The sequence below is a fragment of the Syngnathus typhle genome, linkage group LG5 (assembly GCF_033458585.1).
Source record: "Syngnathus typhle isolate RoL2023-S1 ecotype Sweden linkage group LG5, RoL_Styp_1.0, whole genome shotgun sequence".
NCBI classification, from domain to species: Eukaryota; Metazoa; Chordata; class Actinopteri; order Syngnathiformes; family Syngnathidae; genus Syngnathus; species Syngnathus typhle.
Genome location: NC_083742.1, coordinates 8,559,352 through 8,587,302, shown reverse-complemented (window position 1 = coordinate 8,587,302; position 27,951 = coordinate 8,559,352). Strand labels below are relative to the sequence as shown.

The 27,951-nt window shown below is 41.3% G+C and overlaps 2 protein-coding genes across 2 annotated transcripts; both read left to right on the top strand.

Annotated features, from left to right (window-relative positions):
* Positions 1 to 367: 367 nt before the first annotated feature.
* On the top strand, positions 368 to 7,688 carry rnf10 (ring finger protein 10). The gene is made up of 17 exons (XM_061278890.1): positions 368 to 926; positions 1,471 to 1,655; positions 1,755 to 1,960; positions 2,037 to 2,127; positions 2,214 to 2,398; positions 2,527 to 2,663; positions 2,839 to 2,993; positions 3,569 to 3,694; positions 3,788 to 4,022; positions 4,210 to 4,343; positions 4,805 to 4,922; positions 5,239 to 5,340; positions 5,417 to 5,554; positions 5,727 to 5,815; positions 6,210 to 6,264; positions 6,636 to 6,797; positions 6,892 to 7,688. The coding sequence occupies exons 1-17, from the start codon at positions 773 to 775 to the stop codon at positions 6,963 to 6,965; spliced, it is 2,346 nt and encodes a 781-aa protein (XP_061134874.1). The 5' UTR covers positions 368 to 772; the 3' UTR covers positions 6,966 to 7,688.
* A 361-nt stretch (positions 7,689 to 8,049) lies between these two features.
* Positions 8,050 to 27,897, top strand: LOC133154296 (trichohyalin-like). The gene is made up of 13 exons (XM_061278889.1): positions 8,050 to 8,263; positions 9,347 to 9,431; positions 11,175 to 12,400; positions 12,473 to 12,563; positions 13,111 to 16,827; positions 16,918 to 17,043; positions 23,656 to 23,762; positions 24,885 to 25,026; positions 25,124 to 25,286; positions 25,702 to 25,835; positions 25,939 to 26,075; positions 26,186 to 26,271; positions 26,357 to 27,897. The coding sequence occupies exons 3-12, from the start codon at positions 11,190 to 11,192 to the stop codon at positions 26,259 to 26,261; spliced, it is 5,904 nt and encodes a 1,967-aa protein (XP_061134873.1). The 5' UTR covers positions 8,050 to 8,263; positions 9,347 to 9,431; positions 11,175 to 11,189; the 3' UTR covers positions 26,262 to 26,271; positions 26,357 to 27,897.
* Positions 27,898 to 27,951: the final 54 nt, after the last annotated feature.

The following is a 27,951-nucleotide window of genomic DNA, read 5'->3' as shown; positions in this document are numbered from 1 at the left end:
AAGGCGGAAGGAAGGTGCTTGATTGTGCTTCGCCTGAAACAATTTTACACTAATAAGAAAAACGTCTTTGATTTGACATCCCCTGATTGTTATCAAACAAATGATCTTGAATTTTTAACTTTGACCTGATTCAAAATACCTTCGAGTAAACATTAAAACAGCACGATACTGTTGAAAAGTCACAATTTATCAACAACCACAATTAAAGACCGTGATCTGTAATTTTTCTACCCAATGACGGAGAAAGATAAGCACATTCGTGATGCCAACTGGCTTTGTTACGTAGGAACGATTCACGGTAGTGAGACGAGCAAGTAAGAATACGACTACATTTCCCAAGATGCTCTAAAAGGCCTGGGCTCACCATATTTGCTGCAGGAAGAAGAAACATCCGGGTCTCTCAGGATTCTGACTGGCGACCCGTCGCCATTCGTGCAAGCGAAAAGAAATATATTTTTGGAGCAAAATATTAGCGTCGATATATTCAAACTACTAGGGAGAATTTATTTATCAGATTGGCTAACTTGGCCCGATCGAGAAGGAGCTTCATTGTTGGGGGTCTTGACCCCGTGTGGCGAGCTTTCGTCCTCTCTTCTTAAAGCCTCCATAACTTGAGACGCCGATATCGTGTCTCTTGTTTTTTTCTCTGCATTACTTTGTCGTGAAGATGTCGCCGTGATGGGTTTTCCGCGTTTGAACGATATGAATTGGGGCCTTCGCCGCCTGACCCGCACTCACTGCAGCCCATTTTATTCCTTTGTTTTTTCGTTTGATGCTGGAGAGCTCGGAAGCTCTCGGCTCGAATCTCGGCCTCTTTCACTGCACGGAAACAAACATGGAGAAGAACCCGAGCAGCAACAATACAAAGGTTCCACCTCGTTCCAACTTCTCTGGGCCAACCCCGGGGGAATCTAAACCTAAAACAGGTAAAAACTGCATTCAGTTTTGAAATGTTGGTTGATTTTGGAAACATGTTTTTTTCTCGCTGCACGACTTCGCTGGGAAGGCCTCGTCGTAGTTTACTGTCCAACATGGCTGACATCGCTGTCAAAACATTTGACCAGCTCTACAAAGATAACGGCAACATGCTTGTAGCACACGTACGTCGGGTAATGCTGGTTCGTGTCATTTAGTAGCCTACTCGCGTATGTTATTACGTATTTTTCACTTTTGAGCTCTTAGTTGCATTTTAGTAGATAATCATTTTAAATGGCACTACAAATTGACCTATAATGTAGGTTTAACCAGCAACAGTTGATTTGTGCGGCTGGTAATTATTTTAGTGTTGAAATTTGCTCTCCATATTGTGGATAAAATCAAATTTGTTTATTGGATAATACATTCTTTTAAACTACTCTACTGTGCTAATTGTCTGTTGCAATTGTACTATGAACCCTGCAGTAGAATGAGAACACTGCCAATCACCTAATTTTGCAGCTCATACATTTTTTATTTATTTTATATTTGCAGAAAGTAAGACTAATGGAGGCTCCAAGCGCTACGGCCGCAAGCGGGAGCCTTCTTTTCCCAAAGCAGAAAACCTTTCGGGCCCGCGTCGCACCAATCCACAGAAAAGCAAAAATTTTGACAAGAGACCCCCGCAGAGAGGTGGAGGACGGCAGTATGGGGTTGCAGGCGGAGGACGACGGGAGGAGGTTGGCATCTTTAATATCACATTTTCTGTATTTTGTCATCACTTTAGTCATGAGAACTTAAGAGTCTTTTATAATTGCCATTTACCTTTGCCTTCTCAGGTAGCAGAGACACGCCGGGCAGAGTTTAGCCCGGCTCAGTTTGCTGGACCGAAAAAAATAAGCCTGAACCACCTGTTGAATTTCACCTTTGAACCTCGTGGAGGTAATGGTGCTGTCGGGGATGGAGGCTCCTCCGGTTGGGGACGCCGAAATAAATGGGGTCATAAGCACAAGCCCTTTAACAAGGAGCTTTTCCTGCAGGCCAAGTAAGCAAATACAAAAGTAAAACAAATGAGAAGAATCAAGGTTCATTATTGTTACTGATTGTTTTGTGCATTTTAGTTGTCAGTTTGTGGTGACTGATGACCAGGACTACAAGGCTCACTTCACTGACCCAGATACTCTGGTCAACTGGGATTGTGTGCAACAAGTGGTTAGTTCCTTCCCATAGTGTAGAATGCTTTTTTTGTCCAAGACATAATAAGCTTTGAAGAATATCTCTCTTATTTATCCATCTAGCGAATCTACAGTCATGAGGTGCCATCTTGCCCAATCTGTCTCTACCCACCTGTGGCAGCTCGCATTACACGCTGTGGACATATCTTCTGCTGGCCTTGCATTCTGCACTACCTGTCTTTAAGTGACAAGACTTGGTCAAAGTGCCCCATATGTTACGAGGCTGTTCACATAGTGGATCTGAAGAGGTAAACAAGAAATGACTGCCTGCCGTTGTCAGGCAACAGAGAGATGATACAACAGCTGGTCAGAAGTTGTCAATGTTTTTGAGTAGTATAATTATAATGGTGATATGAAATTTTGACTATTGTTGCAGTGTCGTTGCTATGGAGACCAGGCAATATGTGGTTAGTGACGTCATTACCATGCGCCTCATGCGAAGAGAAAAGGGGGCTGTGGTAGCCATGCCGAGTTCTCAGTGGGTGAAGGTGGAGGAGCCTGTACGGTTTGGAGGTGATTGATCACACACATTACTATGTGCATAGTGTAGTTTACTCACAAAATTACTCATGTAGAAGGATCCAGATGACCTCGTCTGTAGGTTGATGCACACTCAACTCCTGGGAAGAAAAACACAACTTGAGAAACAAGATGCCATTTAACACGAATCTCATTTTTTGTTATTTAGATTCTGCTTTGAGCCCGTATTCCAAGCTGCTGCTCACCTCCTCCACCCAGGTCTTTAGTCTTGTGGAAGAGGAGAAGGCAGTCTTGCAGGCTCAGCTGTGTCAGGAAGATGATGCACAAAGTTGCTTCATCCAGAGTGCACTTTGCCATTTGCAGGTAAAAATCTGCCTGCAAGAATTAGGAGGCTAATGTTACAAAGACAGCATTATGGACGGGCTCTTGATGGGCATAACTGACAAGTAATTAATTATTCAATGTTTAATGTTGGATAATCTCTGTTCAGAAATCCTGTTTTGATGCCAGTGTTCTACTAATCGAAGTCCATCATTATATAAACTTAACACACCCGTTTAGTGGCTCACATTAGACCAAGAGGAATCTTTCAGGTATCATTGACCAGATTCCCATGGTGGAATTTATCAATCAGTAGGCTACCTAAAAAGAACCACCCACCCAATCCGGTGCTCCCAACACCCTTCTTGAGATAAAGATGTGACTTACTGACTGAGGTAACTAGGCTTAAAAAAAAAAAAAAATTGTCGCTGACGACATCTGCAATCGTGAGCCACATAAGTTTGGAGACGGTTCAGCAGTAGTAACACCTGTCAGTGCACTACACTAACAAAGCGGCTACTGTCTGGGTTATTAAAAATGTGTTATGAAGATCCCTAGTTATTTCTGGGTTTAAAGTAATGTTTGATTTTTTTTTTTTTTTTTTTTTTTTTTTTTAGGAGAAAGAGGAAATGTTGCTGAAACAGCAGCCTGAAACAGATAACAGTTTTGGTTTATCCTCTCTGACTCTTGTGGAACCTGCTTTTCCCATAGATGAAGTGGTGACTATTAACAGTGCTATCAAGGTATAGTTAAAGGAAATTCTCCAGTTATTTTTCTAAATTTAACCTTCCTGTCCGAAGCCACAGTCACCACATTAATGCGTTCGCTCTTTTTAGCCGGTGCTGCAGTACTCTTCTGCCTTCGATGACGAGGTGGCAGAAGACCCAGCTGTTGAAGCCTTGCAAGGGTCTCCTGAAGATACTTTGGAAAGTGTGCTGGAAGAGACGACTGATGCTGCGTCTGATCCAGCACCAGACCACCTTTCTAATGAAGAAAACGCTGCCAAAGAGTCAGAACCAAGTCGCACTCAAACCAGCCAGGTGCACGGCCCCTTCTATTATTTTTACCAAGGTTGGTATCTTCCAGTTCTTCCGTCAGACATGAGTAATGATCAATTTAATTAAGTGTCTTGTTTTTTGGTTAATAAAACGCAAATGTCCTACTTTGCTTATTAAAATATCTGGCACTAAAATCAAAACATAAAACTGAATCACCTACTTGCCTTGTGCTTGTAGTAATTCCAATATTTCTCCTCTAGCTGAAGACTGCCAGCAGATGTTCTTGCATCCTGTGAATATACGTTGTCTGTTGAGGGAATATGGGAGCCTGGAGGCCAGCCCAGACTCCATCACTGCCACAGTAGTGGAGATCGAGGGACACACAGTTACCGAGGTCAGCAAAGATGAAGCACATACAGTATTGTATAATGCATCCTTTTGGCCATTTAATGCAACATTCACATTAAAGTTATCAAGCTGTATTGTGATTATGGCTTTAAAGTGATCAAATATGATTTCCTCATATTAAGTAATGATAGATTAACAATGAAAAGGTCAATTTGAAATTGGGATTATAATTACTCTCTGATACCAGTCCAACCTAGTGGCGCCTGAAAAGCGGACTTTAAACCGATGATTATGATACTTGATTAATACATTTGATTCACCGAGTTGCCCAGTCTGGAAGAATGGCCTGTCCTTGAGCAGGGCTCAGGACTCCAAACCTCTCAAGAACATGAAACTGCTGAGCTGTTCACTCATTTTGCACATTGCAGTTTAATTTTATTTATTTATTTTTATACCTGTGGCATAATTAAGGGATTTCCTTTTTTTCTTCTTCTTTTAAATGAACAGGAGATTCGCCGTCGACATCGTTACCTGTCCCATCTGCCGCTCACATGTGAGTTCAGCATCTGTGAGTTGTCCTTGCAGCCACCAATCCTGTCCAAGGAAACCATGGACACATTTGAAGGTTTGCATTTGAAATTTAAACGACATTGTTTAAGTGACACCATTTTGTTCCAAGTGGTACAATTAAGATGAGTCATAACAAGATAGGGAAAAAAAAACCCTAATTTGCTGTCCTTAGATCAGAATCAAATTTTTGAAATGTTCTTCTCAATTACTAAAAAAAAGTCTTAGCTGCATATGGGTTTCATTTAGTGACATCACTTGACATGTCCTTCTAATTAAAAAAATCACATTTGGTGCTAAATTGAAATTGGACATTAGCTGCACATGAATTGTATGTATTTAATTTTTGAATGAATTTTCAAACCAACTCAAAGATGAATTGGAGAAAAGAAAGCGCCTGAGACAGAAGAAAGCGAGAGATGAGAAGCGCAGAGAGAGGCGAATTGAAATTGAAGAGAACAAGAAGCAGGGTAAATGTAAGTATACTTGCTTCATTGAAAATCTCCTGTATCTCTTAGTGGGTGACTCATGTGTTCCTGGTTTTCACCTTAGATCCAGAGGTGCACATCGGACTGGAGAACCTTCAACATTTCCCAGCATTCGGATCGCCACCTCACGACAGCAGCCCCTTGGTCCAACCTGATTTTACTTTAGTCCCTCCATCACCCCTGAGCAGCAGTCCTTCCTCTGGTAAGCGCCACCAATTTAGTTCTTACTCTGTCTCTAGCTGGATTTAACAGCTGATTGTTAAATATGTGTAAGTACGTACAATATGCAATATGTAATGTTCCCATTTGCTTTATTCTCAGAAGAAGGATTTCTAAGTTAACACATGTATTTTTTGTTGGTTTATGTATTGCAGCTGGGATAACATTCCCAAGTCTGAATGGACAAAGCTCTCCTGTTGTGGGAAGTGTTGAGGATGACTCTCTCGGCATGTCTTTTGCACAGGTGTGTGTTAGTCAGAATGCTAATCTAAAGAATGCTTTGTTGAATAATGACGTTGTTGACCGCAAGACTCACACTCATTATAACAATAATGCTAAGTTGGTTTTATAGATACAGTATGCACCTAAAGCATTGCAACTTTTATTTCAGTACAAAAATGTCAGCAACCCATTGTAGTTTTTTCGCATCACAAACTTAAAACTGCAAATAACAAGTCTTTTGTTGCATATAAAACACCAGAAAGTCTGTTTGCATCTTATTTTTCTATGGTTTGCTGCTTCAATTGAGAGAAGCTTAAAGACCGCAATGGCTTCCAGAACTACTACAGTATATGTAGCAATAATGAAAATTTAAAACAGTATCAGTCTTTGTGTGACCTTTGTTATACTCCGTTTAGATGCTGAGAGATGGGAAAGCCAGAATCCATGGGCCTAGACTCGGCACAAAGAAAGGTATTAAATTAGCAACAGTCAATTTAATGTGACACTCTAATCGAAAGATACTATTGAACATTGCTTGTTGTAAACCCCTCCATTTAGTTATTAAGTAGTGTAACCTTAAAACAGGTTGTGTGTTAAAAGCAGCTTGTTAAATTATCTTTATTTAAAGAGATGACTGGATTTAAGAAGTACAAATGATTACATTTCTACAGTCACGGGTGACTCTGTTCAATGCAAGTGTGCTCGGTTAATAAGATACAATACCCACTGATAGGTGTGTTTGTGGGGTGAAGTAATAGTTGTATTGTATTTCACTTCCTGTAAAACCTGTTGTGTGACTATTGGTGTGAGTTCTAAATGCTCCTTACCCTACTGTCATGCAGATAAGCTGTTAGCTCCGTCAGCTGCAGACAGCGATGGGGAGAGTGACGGGTCTGACCGGGCACCCGTGCCCAACTTTCAGAACTCTTTCAGCCAAGCATTTGAGAAGGCGCTTCTACAGCTAGACTGCCCAGAGTCTTCCCCACAAGCCTTGGTTGTCTCAGGTGTGCCTTCTCGGAAATGTGTATTTGAAAGGATCAAATTTTTTTTTCGTTTTTCGAGGTAACTTTGTAACAATCCATTCATTTCCTTTTGTAGATGAGAAGGGAGGAAAGAAGAAAAAGAAAAAACAGAAACTTCTCTTCAGCACCTCCATGGTTCACACAAAGTAGACAACACTGATAAAATAAGGAAGGATTTGGTTCCTTGGATAACTGCTTTACGTCCTTACAAACCTCCCTAGAAGTTCACCATATTGCAAAGGATTTCAAAATGTACCCAAATGTTAGACCAAGTCACTCATTGACCGAGGTTGTTTTTCAGTTCACTCGTGTTTTCATTTTGTGTAAATTCTCTTGGCTTAGTGGAAATGATCTTTTATTAACATTGGATTAGATTCATTTTAGGTGCTTTATGTTATGAGTAGCAGTCAGCCAGCTGCAGGTACATTGCACCATTGAAATTTTTCCAGGATTGTCAGTGCTCTGAAATAGCAGATGTTCAAATCCTGCAAACTATAAGATTTCCTTCCAAAGTACATTGGGGTTTCAAGAATTACTTTAGTGCTTATGTCCGTTTGAATCCACAACCATTGTATGGAATGACAACAGTATTGCAATAAAGACATAAGAGCTTAGAGTTCAGCAAATTCCATCTTGTTCTCTTTCAGTAAAGACTTGATGCACTTAACTCAATTTCCCCTTGATTATTGACTGTTGGTCGCAATATAAATTTAGTTTCAGTGTTGCGATTGTGGGGAGCTGAAGAGTTTTTGCTGTTTAACGAATCTTTGTGACTGTTGAATAGGATTTTGTTTGATGTTTTCTCAATTAACCCCATTTTGAGCAAACACATAGGCAGGTATATGAATAAACAATTATGCACAATCAAACAAATGTCTGGTTTGTTCACTACTAAGATAATGGCAATGACTATGTTTTGACTATCAATGTCATCCTGCTGGTGTTAATTTCAAATAAGCAATCACTGCCAACCTTCCAAGTACAATGCACTTTTATCATTGAGTTCTAGACACTTGTAGTCTGCCCGTGCACGTTCGTAAATACACTACTGTCGATATGTTATTAGTTTTTACAATTTCCGTAAAGTTTTATACAGCATCAAGTGGGTATTGAGAGGAAGTCGCTACGTTTTTCCATTAGTTTCTGTACTTAGTCATTGACCAGGTAATTCTTTTACTTTGGAGATACTAACCGGAAATAGTTTGAAATGTAATTTCGCTCCACAGCCAGTCAAATGGTAGAGCGCTGTCTCGTCCTCCCTGTCAACAACACCGCAACCTGAGACAGGATAGCAGTCTCTTGGCTAGCAAAGTGAACCTGCTAAGTAGCTGAAAAGCCATCGTTACGATACGAATTTGTTCTACTAAGTTCCCTATTCTACAACCATGTAGCCCATTTGTGAAGAAAAAAAAATTGGACTCTGCAACATGAAGATCGGACATCGTTAGGTAAGTTCCGTGTGTTTCTCATCACAAACAGTGAAAGACAGGTTCAGGCAGTGTTTCCATTTTGATTAGTTGGCTTGTCTTGAGTTAGCTTTCGCATGCATGGGTTGCGTTTACTTGGCTGTGCGACGTATACTTTTTTAAATTAATGATCTATTTACTGTTTTCACATAATACTTTGAAACATGTATGTATCTGCGTTACTTTTAATGGTCTTTACTTTGTCGCAGGCCAGCACAGACTTTTGCTAATCTGGGGGGCTCAACGAGCACATAGGGAGATTTCGCACTTGTTGCACATTTTCAAAATATAAACACTCAAAAGTATCATTATTAAATACAAGTGGCTAAAAGTGCATCGATGTTGATTGCAGCACTTTGTGTTCATCAGTGATCTGTGTTTAAGATGTTCAGGTGTTACAGCAAACGTGGTTAGTAAGTAAATGCTGGACTTTATGCTGATACAGTAATAGCTTAATAAATCACTGCCTGTTATTACACTTATTTTTCCAGGAGTATGTCATCCCTCAAACGTTTTTTTTTTTTTGCTTATTTAATGTGTTGAAGAAAACTAAGAAAATATATGACTTGTGATTATTATTAAATGCTTTTGATCAAGCTCTTCAGGCTGCTAAGAAAAATCATCAATGACCATAGCTATATAGACCAATGTACCAGCAAGTGTTTTGTATTCGACTGTGGTTGAATTGTTTCCTGTCGTTCTGACGTGTGGTTAATTCATTGATTTATAAAGACAAGAAAGGAGCTCGGTTAATAATTTCCCAGAAATTATACAGTAGTTGTTAAAGGCATGACAGATGAGGGGGTTTCCTAGCACAGAATAAACATTTGGTTAATTACTTTTCCTTATTGTTTTTTGTCTGGATGACTGCTCAGATGTGGGGCCTGTGGGTGTGACTTATTGCTCAAGTATGTTACTTTGTTTGAGCATGTGCCAAAATGCAAAATAGTGCCGTTCCTAGTCGACCATTCTGCTTTGATTTATGTACTGCTGCATGAAGAACAGCAGTTGTATATATTTTTTTTGCATCATAATAAAATCTTTTATTTTATTTTTTATTTTTAGGCTGCTTCAACACCTTCCTCTTGGGTGATATGCTGTTTTACAACAAAAGCCGGAGGTCTACAGCATACTGTTGACATCTGTTCAGGTAAAAAACACGACTATTTATTCTCCGCCCCCGAGGAACCAACATTTATAGTGATATTTTTCCACACAAATACATTTGGAGCACATTATCCAATCTAAAGAAAGACAGTACTTTTTAAAAGTCAAACAGGGACAGCCTCAGAACTGTGAGCGCTTTTGTGAAATTGGATTTTTTTGAATTGATAACCTCTCATATGCTGCTGAGTTCATGATCTTGTGCAGTGTAATTTAGTACAACAATGTTCCTTTACGTGTGTTATGACGAGTCATTGGCTTAATGCAGAAAAATGGAAATATTTTCGCTGGCAGCCTCAATTTTCTTTTAAAACATTTTTCCAACTAACTTAATGTGAGGTCTTCATCTTCAGTATAATCACCTGCAGTACAACATATGAAACCTTTTAATGAAGCCAGGAAATGCAGACACATTTAGTGTAAATAGTATTTTGTTTTATTTAGTGTTTTTCGTCGGGGGTGGGGTCATTGTTGTGTGACAACAGACTCCTGTCAGGTTTGCTCAGACCTTCAGAGGTGTGCCATTACACATTTTCTTTTCAGACGGCTGACGTTTCTGACCCCGTGGGAACACTGTGATAGACAATAATAAGATGATTTATTAAAAAAAAACAAGTGTGCTGAACCAAACCACGCACAGAGGGGAGCAGCCAAACTACTAAACTGTCACGTTGCACATTGGTTCTGGCTATGGTTTATCAGCTAGTGTGGCTGTGGTTTCAAATATCGACTTGTAAGTGAATGAGTGAATCGGTTTAAAACGTCAAGCAGCCAATGAAAATACCACACACATTATATCACATGACCTGTGGCTACAGGGAAAAATGTTTTGCCGGCTAAATGGATGCATGAAAAAACAATGAAATGAACAAATCAGTGAAGTGCAGACATGACATGCAAAAAAACCAACCCTTCTTTTAAAAATAATCCTTCCGGTGCTGTCATTTGCCGATGATCATTACTGACTATCAGCACCGGTCCTTAGTCACTCATATACACCTATGCTTTATTTCTCTGGAGTGATTTATTACCTTGAATAAATAGTGTATATTTCTGCTGCCACTTAAGGCACTCCCTAAACAAAGTCCACAGTAGTGGCCAGATAAACAAAACATTTCTGAGGCCTTTTTTATAACAAGATGACAAGTGGTTGCGATCCTAATGGAATAAAAAAAAAAGTGATGAGCACTTATTTCCAGTGCAATATTGTGTGATATCAACGTCCAACAGTTTTCTAGTCCAATAACTAAACATACAATATTTTTAGTTTGTAAAACCCTTGCTCCCACCTATATTCTTTCTTATTTATATTGTTTAGATATTTACTGCATTGCACAATTTTACATTTTGTTTATTTGTTTTTTAGAGTTGTCATTTTTACGCACCTTGCAAAGCACCTCTTGGAGTTGCAATCTCATTTCGTTATAATGTAAATTATAATGACAGTAAAGGCGATTGTGATGAAAGTGTTTTTTTGTTTTTTTTTTATCACGTGTTATCTAGTCCATATCATCCACAAACATCCCCAAAATCACTTTTTCCCCCCTAAACTTAAATTTATCCAACAATGTTATTATTATCAACCTGTCATCTGATGAACAAATTGCTTGGTTGTACCCAGGTTGAAGTGGCCATTTCAACCAGATTCAATATTTTGAATGTTATATTGAGGAGATCTTGTCATGAGGCTATTTTGCTTGGCCAATGAGAACATTTTTTGTGTTCATAGGTGATGTAAGAGGGGATGGCTGCACAGGTGGAGGTACAGAGTGCGGAGGTTGGGAGGACAATGACAGGAGGAAGACCTCACTTGAGTCCCCTGACTGACTCAAGCAACACAAGTTCGTCAATGACTCAATCGCAAATCATCACTCCTGAACTCCCAAAACCCGTCCCTGCCCCCAAACCACGGCTGACTCCAAAACCATTTGCCGTGGAGAAAAAAAACTCCATCAAGCCTATACTTGCCCCAAAGCCGCTAACCAAATCCAGACCAGAATCCATTAACACCACTGGATACAAACTAGAGCTTCCCATCAGTCCAAAACCACCGCAACCAGTAGCCATTGTTAAACCAAGGCCTGTGTCAACTAGTTTCAGTCGTCCCGCCTCAACCTCATTTAGAACATCCAGTAAGGTGAATACTGGGCAAACAACCAAGCCTGTTGTCCATCCATTTAAACCAGCCCCTCCTTTTGACTCCGAGGACAACAGCAAAAAAATGCCTCCAATGCCAGCAGAAAGACAGAAACCTAAGAACAAGATGACACTCACGCAGGGTGGGGCATCCATTGCTCGAGCCAAGTCTTTGGGGTTTCTTAATCTGATTGAGAAAGCGGATGAACAAAATAAATCCGTGACAGTTGTCCCACCCCGACCGCATCCCCGAACTTCTAGGCCCAGACCCGTATCAGCTATGTTTGCTAACAATTTAGAGATACCAGTTCCTGCCCCGCAATTGGCTGGCGGAAAACCTCTTTCATCTGATCTGACATCTAAGTTTGAGTCTATTGGTCTGTCATTGCACCGTAGAGCGACCACTGCCAACGTGAAGGAAAACACTCCAAAAGAGACAGCACTTCCGCAAAAGACACAGCAGGAAAAAGACAATGCTTTGGGACAGAACACTGACATCGACATGAAACAGTCTGCCTCAGATGAGCAGAGCACTGACATTCCAGAACAAATAAGTGTAAAAGAGACTGAGAATCAGCGAGGGGCAAGCATCAAATCACGAATTAATCTCCTGCTTGATTCATCCTCCATTCCTGAGAGAATATCTTCTGGCCAAACATCAGATATTCCCTCTCCAGAGCAGACAGTCCCTGAAGGCGAACCTCAAGTGGGGGTTAAACAGCTCATCAGGCAGCTAACAGAGGATATAACTTCAACACGGAGTCCTGTTGTGAAACCTTTGCTTAAACCTCGCCACCTGCCCGCTGAGCTCACTAAAAAGTAAGATCTACCATCCCTGTATTAGTTTATGTTTTACGTATCCCTGAGTTCCATTGTCTTCGTGTTTTTCAGATTTTCATCTGAGATGTTGTCTGACTCTGGCAGTGTTTCACTCAGTGAGGCTGCAGAATATGAAGAGGTCAGCAAAGATCCTCACAGGAGGGTAAGAGATGCATCGATTTTTACAAGAGTTTGCATTGGGATTTGTCAGTAATTTGATGTGAAACGAGAAATAAAGTTTAAAGTTCTCAGTAGAATTGAAGAGCTCTTTTTTTTTTTGCATCTCAAAATAGCAGTCAATGTTGGCACAAAAGCTTGAGAATTCTGATAGATGGCAAGAAAAAAAATCAGGAATGCCTGCAAGAACATGTGAAATGTATTTGGGAAACATCACAGGTATTTTAATGGTGGCAGATGTGTGCTGACTGCCCTATAGCATGAGTTTGAGCCACATTCCAGTTATGAGAGGGCACACGTGCAACCTCGTTCTCGGTTTATTTTTATTTCATCGCTGCACTTTGTTTTTTCAATTGAGCTGTCATAGGCCAGATTAATGGTGGAAAAAATGGCTTTGTAAATAATTGTTCTTGATTTGATTTCTTTTATATCACAAAAAATAGCATTGATAGCATTTTTTGATATCCATTTTATATTACAATTCCATACGTTTGTGTTACAGTATACCTCAGATCCTTTTTTGTTTTGTTTAGATTGAAGCAGTCAACCCCAGTGCCAAGATGGCTGTAGATCAACAAAAAAAGATCAGCTCAATGACAGCAAGTCCCGAGACAGAACTTGTGCCAAGTGGGGCAACCCCCTCCAACAATCAAAGCGGTCCCAGCGTTGAAGTGCAGAAAGTGCGAGCGTCCTTATTTGATAATATTGTGGAGATATCCAGTGTGACCAATGATGCAAACTTAGTCCGTCACCCATCTTTGAGAGGAGGAAAAATTGAAAACGAAGGAACTCTGGTGACTGCCATCTATAAAGATGCAGTATCTCCAAGTCCCCTGCGAGTGAACCATGCCATTGACACAGTGCAAGCCGTGGGCGAAAGTAGAGCGGTGAGTGAGAGCATTCCATCTGCTCAGCGGGAAGATAAAGCCATGACCTTGCGCTCCAGACACTCAGAAGGGAACAGGCTAATGAAGGAGACAACTAGTTTAATAGGAGAAGAACCAGCTTCAGCAATCGCAACGGAGCAACAGCCTCGATTCTTGCGAATAGGATCCTTGCAGAAATGGCCTACAAAAAGTGTAGTTCAAGAACCTGATGTGGAGAATGTTACCCGAAAGCAATCAATAAATGATAAAGAAATGGATTTGAATAAGGAGAAGCAGAGAGAAGCAGACAATGAAGAAATAGCTGCAGCACCGAAACGCATGAAAACGTTGGAGACGGATGAAAAGCCAAAACCCAAAGCAACTTATTTTGCCTTGACCGGACAAATACAGGAGTCTAATACTGGTTCAGACATTATGGATTCAACTGTGCCTTATGATGATATAGGTTCTGGACATGAAAGCTCTCAAGGTACGGTAGCTGCTATTAAGAGGAATCTGTCATTAAATGCAACTTTTGGGAAAAAAAGTCAAGAGAAACACGAGGACATGACGAGGGTTAGCCAGATTTCAGCCAGGCAGGTGGTATCAGCGCTGGATGTGCCGACAGCGGGGGACATGACAGAGGGAGTAAAAACAGAGCAAACAAGGGAGGATGAAAGGCAAAATGACCAAATGAAAGTTATCAATAGAGACAAACAGAGACAAATGGAAATTGAGAGACAAGCCATTTTACAGTTTGCACAGATGAAGGAAAGGGAGATGCAAAGAGAATTTGAAAGACGTAAGGCACTTGAAAGGGAGAAACAAAGACAGAGAGAGCTTCAAAACCAGAACCTCCAAGAATTGGAGTATGAAAATTTGAAAGAAATTGAAAAGCAGAGCCAAGTGCATTTGAGGCAAGAAAAGGCAAAGCAGAAAGAACAAGAGTTACAGAGGAGGCAGGAAGTGGAAAGGCAACGTGACCTAGAGCGGCAAAGAGAGTTAGAAAAGCAGAGACAGCAAGAAATGCATAGGCAGAGGGAACAAGAAAAGGAAAGACAACAAAAATTGCAAAGGCAGAGAGAGGAGGAACTGGAGGGGCAACAAGCACTGATGAGGCAAAAGGAGCAGGAAAAGGAAAGGCAGCTGGAACTCAGGAGGGTGAGGGAACAGGAAAAGGAGCGACACCAAGAACTTGAGAGGCAGCAAGAACTGATGAGGCTGAAGGAACAGGAATTGGAGAGGCATCAAGAACAGATGAGACTGGAGGAGAAGGAAAAGGAAAGACAAGAAGAATCGAGGAGGCTGAAGGAGAAGGAAAAGGAGCAGCAGAAAGAACATGAGAGGCAACGTGAAATGGAGAGACAGCAAGAACTGACCAGACTGAAGGAGCAGGAAAGGGAGAGACGGTGGCAATTTGAGAGGCAGAAGGAGCTGATGAGGCTGAGGGAACAGGAAGAGGAGCGACAGCGAGAAGTCGAAAGGCAGCACGAATTGATGAGGCTGAAGGAGCAGGAAGAACAGATGAGACAGAAGGAGCAGGAAATGGAGAGACTGCGAGAACTTGAGAGGCAACAAGAAGAACTGAAGCAAAGGGAGCGCGAAATTGAGAGACAGCGAGAAATTGAAATACAACACACTCAGATGAAGTTGAGGGAGCAAGAACAAGTGAGGCTGAGGGAGCAGGAAATGGAGAGACAGCGAGAACTTGAGAAGCAGAGAGAGCTTGAAAAAGAGAGACGGAGAGAACTTGAGAGACAGCAAGAGCGACTGAGGCAAAGAGAGCAAGAAATGGAGAGACAGCGAGATCTGGAGCGAAAGCAAGAACAGGAGAGGCTGAGGGAGCAGGAACTGGAGAGACGACGAGAACTCAAGAGGCAGCAAGAACGGCTGAGGCAAAGGGAACAGGAAATGGAGAGACAGCAAGAACTTGAACAAGAACGACTGAGGCTGAGGGAGGAGGAGATGGCGAGACAGCGAGAACTTGAGAAGCAGCATGAACAACTGAGGCAGAGGGAGCAAGAAACGGAGAAACAACGAGAACTTGCGCGACAGCAAGAAAAGATGAGGTTGAAGGAGCAGGAAATGGAGCGACAGCGAGAGTTTGAGAGGCAACAAGAACAAAAGAGGCATAGAGAAGAAAGGGAGAGAGTGCAAGAACTTGAGCGGCAGCAAGAACAGCTGAGAGTGAGGGAGCAGGAGAAAGAGCGCCAGCGGGAATTTCAGAAGCAGCAAGAACTGGATCAAGAGAGGCAGCGCGAGTGGGAAAGACTAAGACAGAGGGAAGAAGAACGACAGACAGAGCTGGATAAGGAGACGTTTCTTTTGGAATTGCAAAGGAATAAGAGAATGGAGGAACTGGAGAGCCTTAAAGAAAATGAAGCAGGTAACCTCGTTGACCAAAAACACAAGCAGAAAGAAAACGAGAGGTATCTTTATGAGCTTGAAAAGCAATGGTTCAGAGAGAAGGCTGAGAAAGCCAAACTCATGGCAGTAGAACAAGAAAAGCTAAGACTGAAAGGGATTGATCAAGAAAAGGAAAAACTAAGACAACTGGAGAGGGAGCATGCGGAAGCCATTGAAAGAGAACAGTTGAAAGAGCTGGACAGGCTGCGAGACTTGCAAAGGGAGAAACAACGCCACGCTGAGAGACAGAACCAAAGATGGGAAGCAGAGAGAGAGAGGCTGGAAAAGGCTGAGGCAGAGAAAATGAGACAGATTGCCAGACTTCAAGAAGCAGAGCGACACAGGCTCAAGGAGAAACAAAGGAAAGAGGAACAGGAGAGAATGAAGGCCGATCAACCCCCTCTGAGGCCCAAAGTGGTGGATGTGGACTCTTTGATCAGAACTGCCACCTCTCAACACATGAGATGGAAGCAGCCCTCCCCGAGAGCCGAAGAGCCCTACAAACCTTCCATTCTTGACGTGGACTCGTTCACATCTCAATCTCAGCCAGCAGCCCCAAATCCAAATTTCCTGTCCGTTTCCAGTATTCAAGAAGTAGACTCCAATTTTGGCGGTTCATTACGACCTGCACCTGAAAGAGATATCACGTGGAAGATACCTCCACAGAATTCAGTTGACGCACGGCAGCTCCAATCAACTGGGATGTCTCACCGCAAACCTCTTCATGAGCCCAAAAAACACACAACCAAAGTCAACCCAGAACTGCTCTTAATGGCGGCTGAACATTCCCTTGCCTCACACAGCCAGTGGCACCGTAGGCAAGCTGAACCACTTTACTTGGACCCTTTGCTCCAAAGAGAGTCAACAAGCAGAGTTCCCAGCAGTGCTCCTCTTGATCAGGTCTGGTTGCCCAGACAACTAAAATCCCAAGACAATCAGGAAGAGGTCCGGAACCGTAGGAGATCCCACGGATTCCAGGTAAATTGGAGGTTGAATAAAAAAAAATCATTTTTGGAACAGAAAAAAAAAAATCCAGCTCAATCCACTTGGGTCTGTTTGTGTTACAAGGAGCCCAACAGGATGCGTTCTCGCAGCATGTCACGTCGATCGGTGCCATCTGGTGTTGCTCTCGAAAAAAGTGCCTCTAGAATACGGAGTCGGAGCGCCCACAGAGAACAGGACCACCAGAGCTGGGTAAGTTTGATTTCAACTGCAAGACATTTTTATTAGAATTCGTTTGGAAATCAAATGCATTATGCAAAACACACTGTATATCACAAGGGGGGAAAAAATCCAATATCTTTAAAGAAAGGGAAGAAATATGTTGAACGTATGCTAAAATCGTGCACGATTAAAACAGCTTGGGGGTGCCAAAATGTGACTGGGACTATTAGTAACTAATAATTGGATGGATGTTGAAGGAATGGCATTACAGGATCACCTTTACACCATGTAGCCTGTCAAACGGTGGCAAATCTTGCCTGCAATTCAAGATTGGATTAAGCAAATTCTTTGCATGTCGTCAGAAGCCTGTTAGAATTGGCTCAGGGGAAGCTGTGACATGAGATGGCTTGCAATGCAAGTGTGGCCTGCAGAAAGGATTTTCTTCAATGCCCCATGCGTACAAACTATAAATATGAAAACAACATTACTGTACTTAAATTGGAATATGGTTGATTGAATATGCTCGTTTTCTTTGTTTCCCTCTTTAAGGTCTTTACCACCATCTAGTGGTTATAAGTGGTAGTGACTGCTTATGTTGACGAAAGACAAAATAATCTTGTCTGTTCTGCTGATGCCATTCGTATGTGTATGAATTAATAGAAACACTGAAAACCACATTGAGCAATCATGCCATTTCTTCACCAGTAACATTCCTGTGCGGCATCCTCAAAAGGTTATTCAGTATGATCCTTTCTAATTTATAAGCATAATCTGTTGTAGTTGTTCAGGGCAGATAATGTTACTATTGAAGATCGGATCGATGCATAACCAATCAAAATAGTCGTTAGCGTAAAAACCTTTGTTGGGGAGGGTCCTTTGAGTCACACAGATGAGATGTGATGGTTGTGTGATGACATCACAGTGTTAGTCGAAGGGAAGCCGGTGCGTGGTTCTGACCAGAGCAGAGATGGGCATGAGGCTGAGCGCTTTGTTGTACAACTTGTACTTATGGTCGTGTTGCTTGAGTCGGCGCTACTTCTGGGTGAGTAATACTACACCGCCTACACATTTTTCTAGGAGCCCGCTCTCTACATGTTTAAAAATATAATTGTACAAATTACCTTGAGGCTCCTTTGTTGGGTTTTTGCCTGGTTTCTGCTATGCACTGAATGATATCATCAAAAGGGAGGAATTGATGTGAGTCACAACTGGTCACTTGGGTGGGATAGAGATTATTATTATTATTTCAAATATGAATCCAGGATAGAGAAAATATTTGTGATCAACTATTTGCTACAGAAATGAAGTGGTGTTATTGCATACATTTTCTTCACATCTACAGTCATTCCTATACCTTGACCACATTTTCCAAAGTAACATCTTTTTATACCATAGTGAGGCTACAGAAGTGACCATTAGTTTCCACATTCAGGAAAATTTGGGAAACGTGGATTTGTGAGATGTTCTCACAAGAGAATAATTACTCAGCTGTTTTCCGGTAAGTGCGCCTCACCGGGTATGTTCCAAAGATTACCTGCAGGGGGCGTAGTTGGACAGTGATGCAGCATCTTAGTTTCTCTTTTCCAGTTGACTCTGACATGACTGTGTGAAGTGCATATGGGGTATTTTTTTAACTTGGAGTTTCTTGCACTCCAGTGTTGTGCAAAACCGTTCACTTTCATTTCTGCTCAAAAGCTCATGTCATTACAGTCTGGTTATTTTCACAGTTTTTGTCCGTTTTTTTTTAATTCTGTGCTTTTGCATCCTCATTTCCATCCCTCTGTATTTGCTTCCATGTCCTTTATTTTGTGGCGATGACACTTAAACGTTGTTGCACTGCAATCAAAAGAGGCCTGAGCAACAGCACCGCAGAACCCTCCCCTTTCCCCGTCCCTCTCCCTCCTGTTTGGAATCAGGAACCTCCCATTCTTGCTCTCGTGCTCTCTGACTCCACACTCCCTCTCTCCACCCAGTTTCTCCTTGACAGTGAGTCCTAATATACTGAATACAGAAAGGAGGACCGCTGACGCATTTTCTCCTACCTGTCTGTACCTGCAGATTAAAGCAAGGAGAAAACAGTCTCTATTTTTCCCCTCCCTACTCTGGATTTGTCTTTCCTACCACATCTTTTGCTCCTGCCAGTGGTTGTTCTCTGTGTTTCTTGGTGGAATACAAACTAGCACAGAAGATTTCCTTTTGCAACTATTTGTCATTTTCGTTTTACCCGGGATAGCACCACCTAGTTGCCATGGGAGGTTAACCATTGATGGATTTTTCACCCTTTTTAACCTTGGCTTTATTCAGGAAGGTAACCTGGGAGAAGTGTCTATTTGGCTATAGCTGAAACTGGAATATGGACAGATGAGCATATGCCAGCTGATTTGGCAAGATCTTTTAAAAATTGAATTACTACTTTGTTTTGTTAGCTGTGTCAGCTTATCAAGAGTCTAGAAAATCTTTGTCAGGACATGAGTAGTTGTAACTTTCTGCCCTCGGAGGCAACGAAACATGGCAGAGCCTGTTGGTAAACAGCACACTATTTGGTGCACTAGCTAAAAGTAAATATTAGCTGTAGAGCAGTCTTGCATCACATTACACATCCAGACATTGGTTTACAGGAATATCATAGCAAGCATATCTTGTGTGCATCAAAATAGACATTAGAGGTGTCACAATTCACTGGCTGACAGCCCGAAGCTTTGACAGTGATGAGCTGAAACGCAGCCCTTGTGGCTCATGTGGGACTGCAATGCAGGGAAGACATTAACAAGTGAAACCAAAGAGTGACTTGCTCCTGTTATGGTCAGACTGGCTGCTGTTATAAACGACATATAAGCATTTGCTCCCAACGTCGGAACACATGGGCAGTTTTGCGCCCTCGCCTTCCGCACTGCTGCAGTATTGAGCCAGCAGCCACCAGCAGCCTTTAGGACAAAGTTCCCGCATGTTTGCACTTTTAATGATACCTTGCCACTGTCACACCTCAGCTCAGAGACGATCGTGACGAAGCTTGTTTTGTCCGGATTGGACTGTGATGGAGTATTTAGGGGACAAGCTGTCAGTGGCGCAGTCCCAAGTGTCGGGATGGGTAGGAAATGTTCGTCGCTCCTTTCATGGGGCACTCAGCCTTTTTTCCAGTTCAGTGGAGAGGGAGCGAGGAGAGGTCAGAGCCGGACACTTCAACAGAACGAGCTCCTTGCGCTCGCTCGCATCCCGCAGCAGGGAGTCAATTCGCAGGTTCTCACTGCGCAGCCAGCAACGTCTGTCCTTACGGAGGCGCACCGCACCCAACACCCCAACTGCTGTAAGATAGCATCCTGAAATCGGATTTTTTTTTTCAGAAATGTGCATGTAGCGTTTCCCCATTGCAAAGCTCACGCTACCTCAGTCTCTGATTTATTTTTAAATTTCCATCTTCATATACCTCCTTTACTATTTTCCTTATTTATTTATTGTAAAAATTAATTTAATTGCTAAGCTATATTGTCAAAATTAGAGACAGAAATTTCCCTGTATTGGCAAAAGTGTTTTAATCTCTTAAATAATCCTCAATGATTGACTCAGTTTCCTGTGTGCCTCTGTACATTAATTTTGTGTGTTATTCAATTGGACAAGTCTTTGTGGGAGCAATTTGGGGAAGACCCTTTTCTACTGCAGCAAGATTGTGCCCAAAATTTTATACAGGCTGCTCAAAATTTCTTACTAAGTGTGTAGGCGTCGTACTTTATGTAGCAGTAGTTTCGTAGTAGTGAATGTTCTGTGTTCCTTGTAAGATTGTCGATGATCTGTACCCTTGTGAGCAGATTTACCTTATGCTCTATGATCAAGACAGATTTAGAAAGCCATGTGTGGATACATTGCAGTAAGCAGACTCACTCCTATCTTTAGGTAACAGCTCTTTGCTGTACAATGCTTCGTGAGTCATAACAGCTAAAGATAAACAATGTTTTCATTACGCATCTGTGACTTTACATCAAAACGTGTCTTTTGGTTTTATAGAGGCAGTTATTTTCCGGAGGCTTTGACATTGGACTTTGCCACTTGTGCTTTTAATCATTATTTGACTGTATAAAGGGATGGAAGCCAAGTGCCAAACTGTTACCTTTTCCACACATAATGAACAGGAGAGAGAGGTTGGGTAGATGGCTAGGGTAGGTAAGTAACCAAATAAAAAATTGGGTGTACTTTGTAGGAGAGCTCGTTAGTTTGTCTGCAGATCAGAATTTCAAGGATAATCTTTAACTTTTTGTTCTTATTGTTTGAGTGTATTTGTGCTATTTGCTAACTGAGCCAATAACTCATAATATCCAGCAACACTAAAAGGTGCTTGCTGTGTGTGGCAGTTGATGCACGCAAAAAACACATTTCGAATGTGTGATTGTCATAGTGTACCTTCACCACAAAAATGTGGAAAAGAAATGAAAACTAAACTCCAGAATACAACTAACGCGAATAATCCTGTAAATCTCTTTCTTGTTTTTTATTTGCACCGGGCCACGTTAGAATTAGGCTGATGTCAAATCCGACTCATTCTATGGTAAATTCTTAAGACTAGTGAGATTTTTACATTCCTTTACTGTTTACTCTGTTCTTACGAGATGTTTTGTTCACCTTTGGGCCCTCTTGTGTTTGCGTGTTGAAATTTATATTTACACAATGAAATGCCTCTCTGACGTGTAGTAATACTCTGTTTATTTTTTTCTGGGATGATGATTGTAGATTCTGTGATTGCAAGCAGATAATTCTAACAACTAGATCTGGCGCATATTTGTATCTTCATAGTTGAGGATTTTTTTTCATTATTTTTTTTATTAGCAGAATTATATTTCCAATATTTCGTGTATTTGCTTCTAAAGTTTAGTCTAGTAATTGACCCTAATAATGGAGCAATTGTCTTGTGTCATGGGACATGTGTATCACTCATTAATCAAAGAGATATATTGTTACAATTTCCAATGTTTTATTCTAACCACTTCCCACTTGACCAGCTCCCTCTCCTTCATCCTTCCATTCATCCGCTCTTTGTTTGTTTCCCCGGCACACCCAGCTTGTCCTCAAGGGCAAGCTGGTGATTGCTAATGTGCTAATTTTATTAAGAGAAGAAAAAACAATCCTTCTGACAGCTATATATAATTTCTAGTAGACCTGTGTCCCTGCTTTATTTAGTAAGCACATTGAATGGTTGCTCAGCATGTGTGTTCAATGTGATAGTAGATATTTAAATTATGAATCTTATTCAGAAAAAGGTTTCCTATCTAGAAGTAGAATAGGGTAGATTAGGCCTTTATTAGAAGTGATTGACAGTTACAGAATTAATTTCGTCCTAAACTGCTCCTTTCTTTTTCAGGATAATAATGGTTACGGATTGCCAAATTATTTTCAATGTAGTTTGGTGTTTCACATTTTCCTCCTCCAGATGTCAGTTAATGCATTAAAATGGGGCAGAAACATTTTGAGTAAAAGCAATGAGCTGCTTGCATAGTGTTCTCTGTGTATTATACAGTAACTCAGACATACGTATCGGACAGGAATTTTTATCATCAACGAGGCCTGGAATCCAGATTTTCTTTGGCATTTTGACAACGATGATGGCAGTGTAAGAAAGGCAAGAGGGTGGTGACATAATTCCCAAAGTCTCCATCTGGAACTGAAGATAGCAATTACATGGTACACTTGTAATGGCGGCCTATGCTGGGCCTCTTGATTTACTTGTGAAGTCCTACAATGCTTCAAACGTGAAGTGTGTTGGACAACCATGTCTGACTGTAAACGTAATTGTACCCTAGAAAGTAGGTCAAATGACATTTTACACTGACAACTACTCCAGGATGGATTTGCCCAATTCGGAAAGCTTTTGAGAAAGTACCGTAATTTTCGGACTATAAGTCGCGTTTTTTTTCATAGTTTGGGTGGGGGGGGGGGGGGGTGTGGGGGGGGACTTATACTCAGGAGCGACTTATATACATATATATGTTTTGTTTTTTTCACTTTTTTGGGCATTTTATGGGTGGTGCGACTTATACTCCGGTGCGACTTATAGTCCGAAAATTACGGTACTACTGCTCTGTAGTACTGCTCTGCTCTCATAGAACTGGCAGTACAGGGTGGCAATTACAGAGACAGGTGTATCATGTTTCCATATCCAACCCTCAGGCAACATATGAGGACGGAAAGATTTCCTATTGTGTTTTCCTATATAGGGCAGGTTTATCAGTTCATGTGCAGACACGCCTCTGTTGGCTGTGTGTGGCTTTGAGACAGTATGTCCTCTGTACCAGCCTCATTAAAAGAACCATGCTTCACTAGACGGCAAACGCACAGTCACCCACCCGTCTTTATCTTTGTCCTTGCTCTGGTCCTGCCTCCATAAACCAAATGCTTTGCCTTTCATTATCTTTCCAAAGCAGATTTTCCAGTGTGAGCCTTTTAGTATAGTTATGGAATTATGATGTACGTTTCTCAACTAGCACTATAGTTGATATTGTATTTTGGGAGAGCTAGACGTTGCAAGAATGTATGACCAGATTTAATAAAGGCTATGCTGTCACTCATTCATTCTTTTAGAACTAAGATGGGCTCGTTTTAAATATCTATAAGTTTTTTTTCCTCACTATTCAGATTCTCTTTGTCTCTCTCCCCAAGGAGCAAGGTGTCAGTGTTGAGGATGGGCGGAAGGACTCTGAAACTCCAGTGGGTGAGACAGACAGTCAGTATGGGACTTGGGAGACTGGACTGCGCATTGATGATAGGTAAACACGCATGAGTGCATCTTGCATGGAAATATTTCTTCAATCATCTGCATCATTATTGTCATCATGTGGGCAATACACACAACCTAGCAAAAGTACACGTCCCAGGGTTTTTGAGGAGCCTCGGTTCTTAAGTGAATTGCTCCTCCTTGGTGTTTCCGCATTCATTCCCAGCTTAGGTGCGGTATATGTGTCAGAGTTCTTGTCAGGAGAATATCCGTAGATGAAAAGTGTACAAGCCCAGGCATGTAAAAAAGAAAAAATTACTAACGTGCTAAGGTGAGAATTTGGCTCGTAGTCATTTGGGATCATTTCCATTCATAAATCACTCGAAATAAGAATTCATAATTGAAATTGGAAAGGCTTTTGTTTTGAGTTTATTGTCAAAATTATTAGGGAGATATTCCTCGTCAAATCACTTCCCCTTAATATCAAATAAAAGCGAGACTTCAGGCAAGCAACTCGTGTATGAATGGAAGGTGACGATCCAGGACAATAGTGCTAACAATGTTGCATATTAGACAAAAGTAGTAAGTAGCACTTTTGCTTGAATAAATAAAGGTGTAGCAATCGAACTAAAGGTATGAAAAGACCAACTGTGTGGAGTCTACTTTAAAAATTGGGGTTTATTCTCAGACATTCTGCTACGCCAAAGAAAGCAGAAAATATTCTAATGCCACCCAACTCACCGTATATAAATAAATGAATAAACGAGAATGTTACTGTTTGATGACATCACTGTAAATTTAATTGTTTCGTCCAAAAAAAGTGTATGTTGCACAAATCTCAAAAGCAGTGCAACAAAAGATTCTGATTAAAATTGTTACAACTCAATGTCAAGTCCGTTGTAAGGAATATTGCGAGGGTTTAAAAAGGTATTCAAATATTAAAAACTTTCTGTCTATGCTGATGATCACTGCGAGGGAATCCATGTCTTTCCAAAGTGACTATTACTGACCTCCTGTGGTGAAAATATAATATCACAACATGCACAGGATTCATTTGGATTTGATTGAAAATACATTATTTTCTGAAATAATGATTTCATTTTACATTCAATGTGGAGATAGGTGGTCAATCTCCCGCATCAGGCTCAAGTTTGTTTTTGCTCTCCTTTTCTAGCCCAACTCCTGCCACTCCCAGCTCAGAAGGCAACCTCAGCCTTTCTCCAAGGAATACAACTTCTTCCCGTCCACAAGGGGAGAGCGGCAGCTTTGATGGCCTGCATCCACCCTTGAAGTCTGAGAACCAGACGTTCCCTGATGTAAGCGTCATTATGTGTAAATGTATTAATGTCCCCAAAATAGTACTCTTAATGCACTCATTCTGGAATATATATATTTTTTGTGTCTATGCCAAAGGCACCAACCACTCTGTTAGACACTGGTGTCCTCCGGTCCAGAGTTCAACTTGGAAAGAAACGTGCTCCCAGGACACGGCCCTCCAGAGCTGCCCGTCAGAAGACTACTCAAAGTGGGGCAGAGGAAGCCCCCCCTGAGGACTGGCTCTACAGAGACTCCACAGGTTTGTCTTTGCTAAAGAACCAAATCGAAAATATTCAATTGCAAGTCACTAAAAGCAAAGTACAGGATTACTACTGATCTTGGGTGCTCATGGTATATAAATGGTATACCTGATTATTTCTCAACATGTCTCTCCAAACGAATTCACACATGAATGTACTAGGCAATGCGAAATTCCATTTTCAAAATATTTCTCAAGAGTCAAGGTTCTTATTTAAAGCCCCAATTAGCATAAGTTATGTATGGTTGGACTGTTTAATTTGATACGAACACATAGATGTCAACTTTAACCCGCCTCACAAACTCTTTTTGACATGTTATGTATAAACTGTGTAGGGGGGATTGGATAATGGTGGAAGGGCCCTTTTAATGGCATTCTACTCACCAATCGGCTTATGTTGTTTTTCCCCTGACAGAGGAGAAGGTTGAGTGTAAGATGGATGAAGTGGATTCTGAGGAGCAGGCCAGAGGGGCAGACGCTGCTGCTACTTTTGCTTCTCAGCCACAAAGAATTGCGTTGTTCCCCGGGGTGGACTCTCAAGCTTTAAAGGTCAATATTCGACTAAGTGGGGGAAATCCACTAAAGGGATTCACCGTCAGCCATGTCTGAAGCATGTTTGTTCTGTCTAACTGCGTTCAATATCTGCTGCTAGGTCCAATTGAAGAAGAGGAGCGACTCTGACAATCAAAGTGACACACCCTCCGCTTCCCTTCTTTCTCGCTCTCCCAAATCGCCCTTCCTGCCTCGGGCTGCTCGTGTACTTCCCCCAGCTGGTGGGAAAGAAAATAAGTAAGCCATCCCAGCGTTGAGAAACATATTTTTATTACATGCTGTCTTTTTGACTTATAGTGAGTCAATACATTAGTTCTCCATGTCCGACTTTTTTTTCTTTTTATCAGTGAGGAGGAATCACCCCCGTGGTTAAAAGAGCTCAAGTCTAAGAAGCGCTTGAGTCAATATGAGAATGAGAGCTAAGTAAGAAGAGGTGAGAATATGTTTTTTCTTTTTTAAACATTTACCAATGCAGATAAGCATAGCATTTATTTTAAACACATGCCTCTCTCCCCTAGGGTGCCGTCTGAAACACATCTGTAAGAAATAGAGGCCTTAACCTTCGACTCCGAGAGTCGGAAGGGAAATTCTGCTGCTGATGACTTTTTTTTTTTTTCCCTTCTTCTTCTTCTTCTTCTTCTTCTTCTTTTGGTTCTCTCTGTCTGGGTTTGATCAATATGCATGGTGCCTTTTATCGAGAATGTCTGCAAAAACAAGAAGAGGGGCACGTGAAAACGAAAACCGCACCCAGCTACTGTGCTTATGTATTATTTTCATGTACACCTGCAATCTCTGCTTAGAGAGTGACACTTGGTGAACACTTCAATAGGGACCAGAAGTAGTTTGGGAGTTGAATCATTTCCTGTCAGGCTGCATGTCATGTCAGGAAAGGGTTAAGTTGAGGGACCACTGCACAATTCCCCGCATGCAGGAGACCCAGCCACGACAATACAAGATGTTTATTTTTGGTTCCTCTAATACCTACAAGTCAGTGGTTGCGTGTATGTCGTCTTTGTCGTTCATCAATCTTTGATGAGAGTCACACAAGCGTTGCCATAGGACAATATTTTAGATACTAATGGTTCCTTGTTGAACTTTATAAAAGCTGCTTACCCCATTATTAGATGGAATGTATATCATGTAAGTAATCATGAAATGTTATATTTGTATGTTTTACTATGACTGAGAGGGAGTTTTTGGGAGAAAATATATTGTTTCATTACACTAGAGGGCCCCATTGTTGTGCTTTGATACACTCCTCAATGTTAGTCACAGTTTTTTGTTTTTTTCTCTGTGGGAGAGGGATGGGAAAGGGGGTGGGGGGTGGCAAATTTTTGGGCAAGGGACTTTGCATCACAAACACACCGTAACAGCACAAACTATTTTTCAGTTTTTATATGAAAACACAAATCATGTTGCCTTCTTCTTGATTGATTGCAAGCATCCATACAAAGCCATAGAGCTCCTAACTGTCGTCACACACTCCTCGATGATGCTCTGACAATATGTGTTCCTTCAATCATGTGTGTATGTACGATCTTTGAGGTCAGGCCTGAGTTGACTGTCTCAGAGAGACTCACGGAAGGTTCCATCACACAACTTAAGGAGTGGGATCGTTTGTTTGCTCCATTGTTACTGATTGTTACAACATGCTATGTGGGGGGCTCCATACATATGGGACTGTGTGCACACCTGCTCTACAAGGTAGCTGCAATCTTCCACCTCAACGTTGCCATTGACCCATTCATATCTCTAAAGCACTTTGACACTTGATGCATAGCAACACTGACCATCTTGGTCATGTTTTGTCTCATTCGTGCATCCATGTGAACACATTATAATGTTCCTGCAAAGCATGATGATGTGTGGATTAAGTCTTTTGAGTGATTGTAAATTTTTTTGTATCGACATGATCTTCAACATGAATTTGGGATTTCTTTTACATGTCATTTGTTTTGTTTTTTATTTGGAAGTGCAGATGTATAACGCACTGTGTTGTATGACCAGTGTTCTCAAGTCAATCAAATCTTTATTAAAAAAAAAATCTACTTCACTTGCACCACTGTCTCCTCTCTGGCAACATTACCCTAATCCCTATGATTTGTTTTTAATT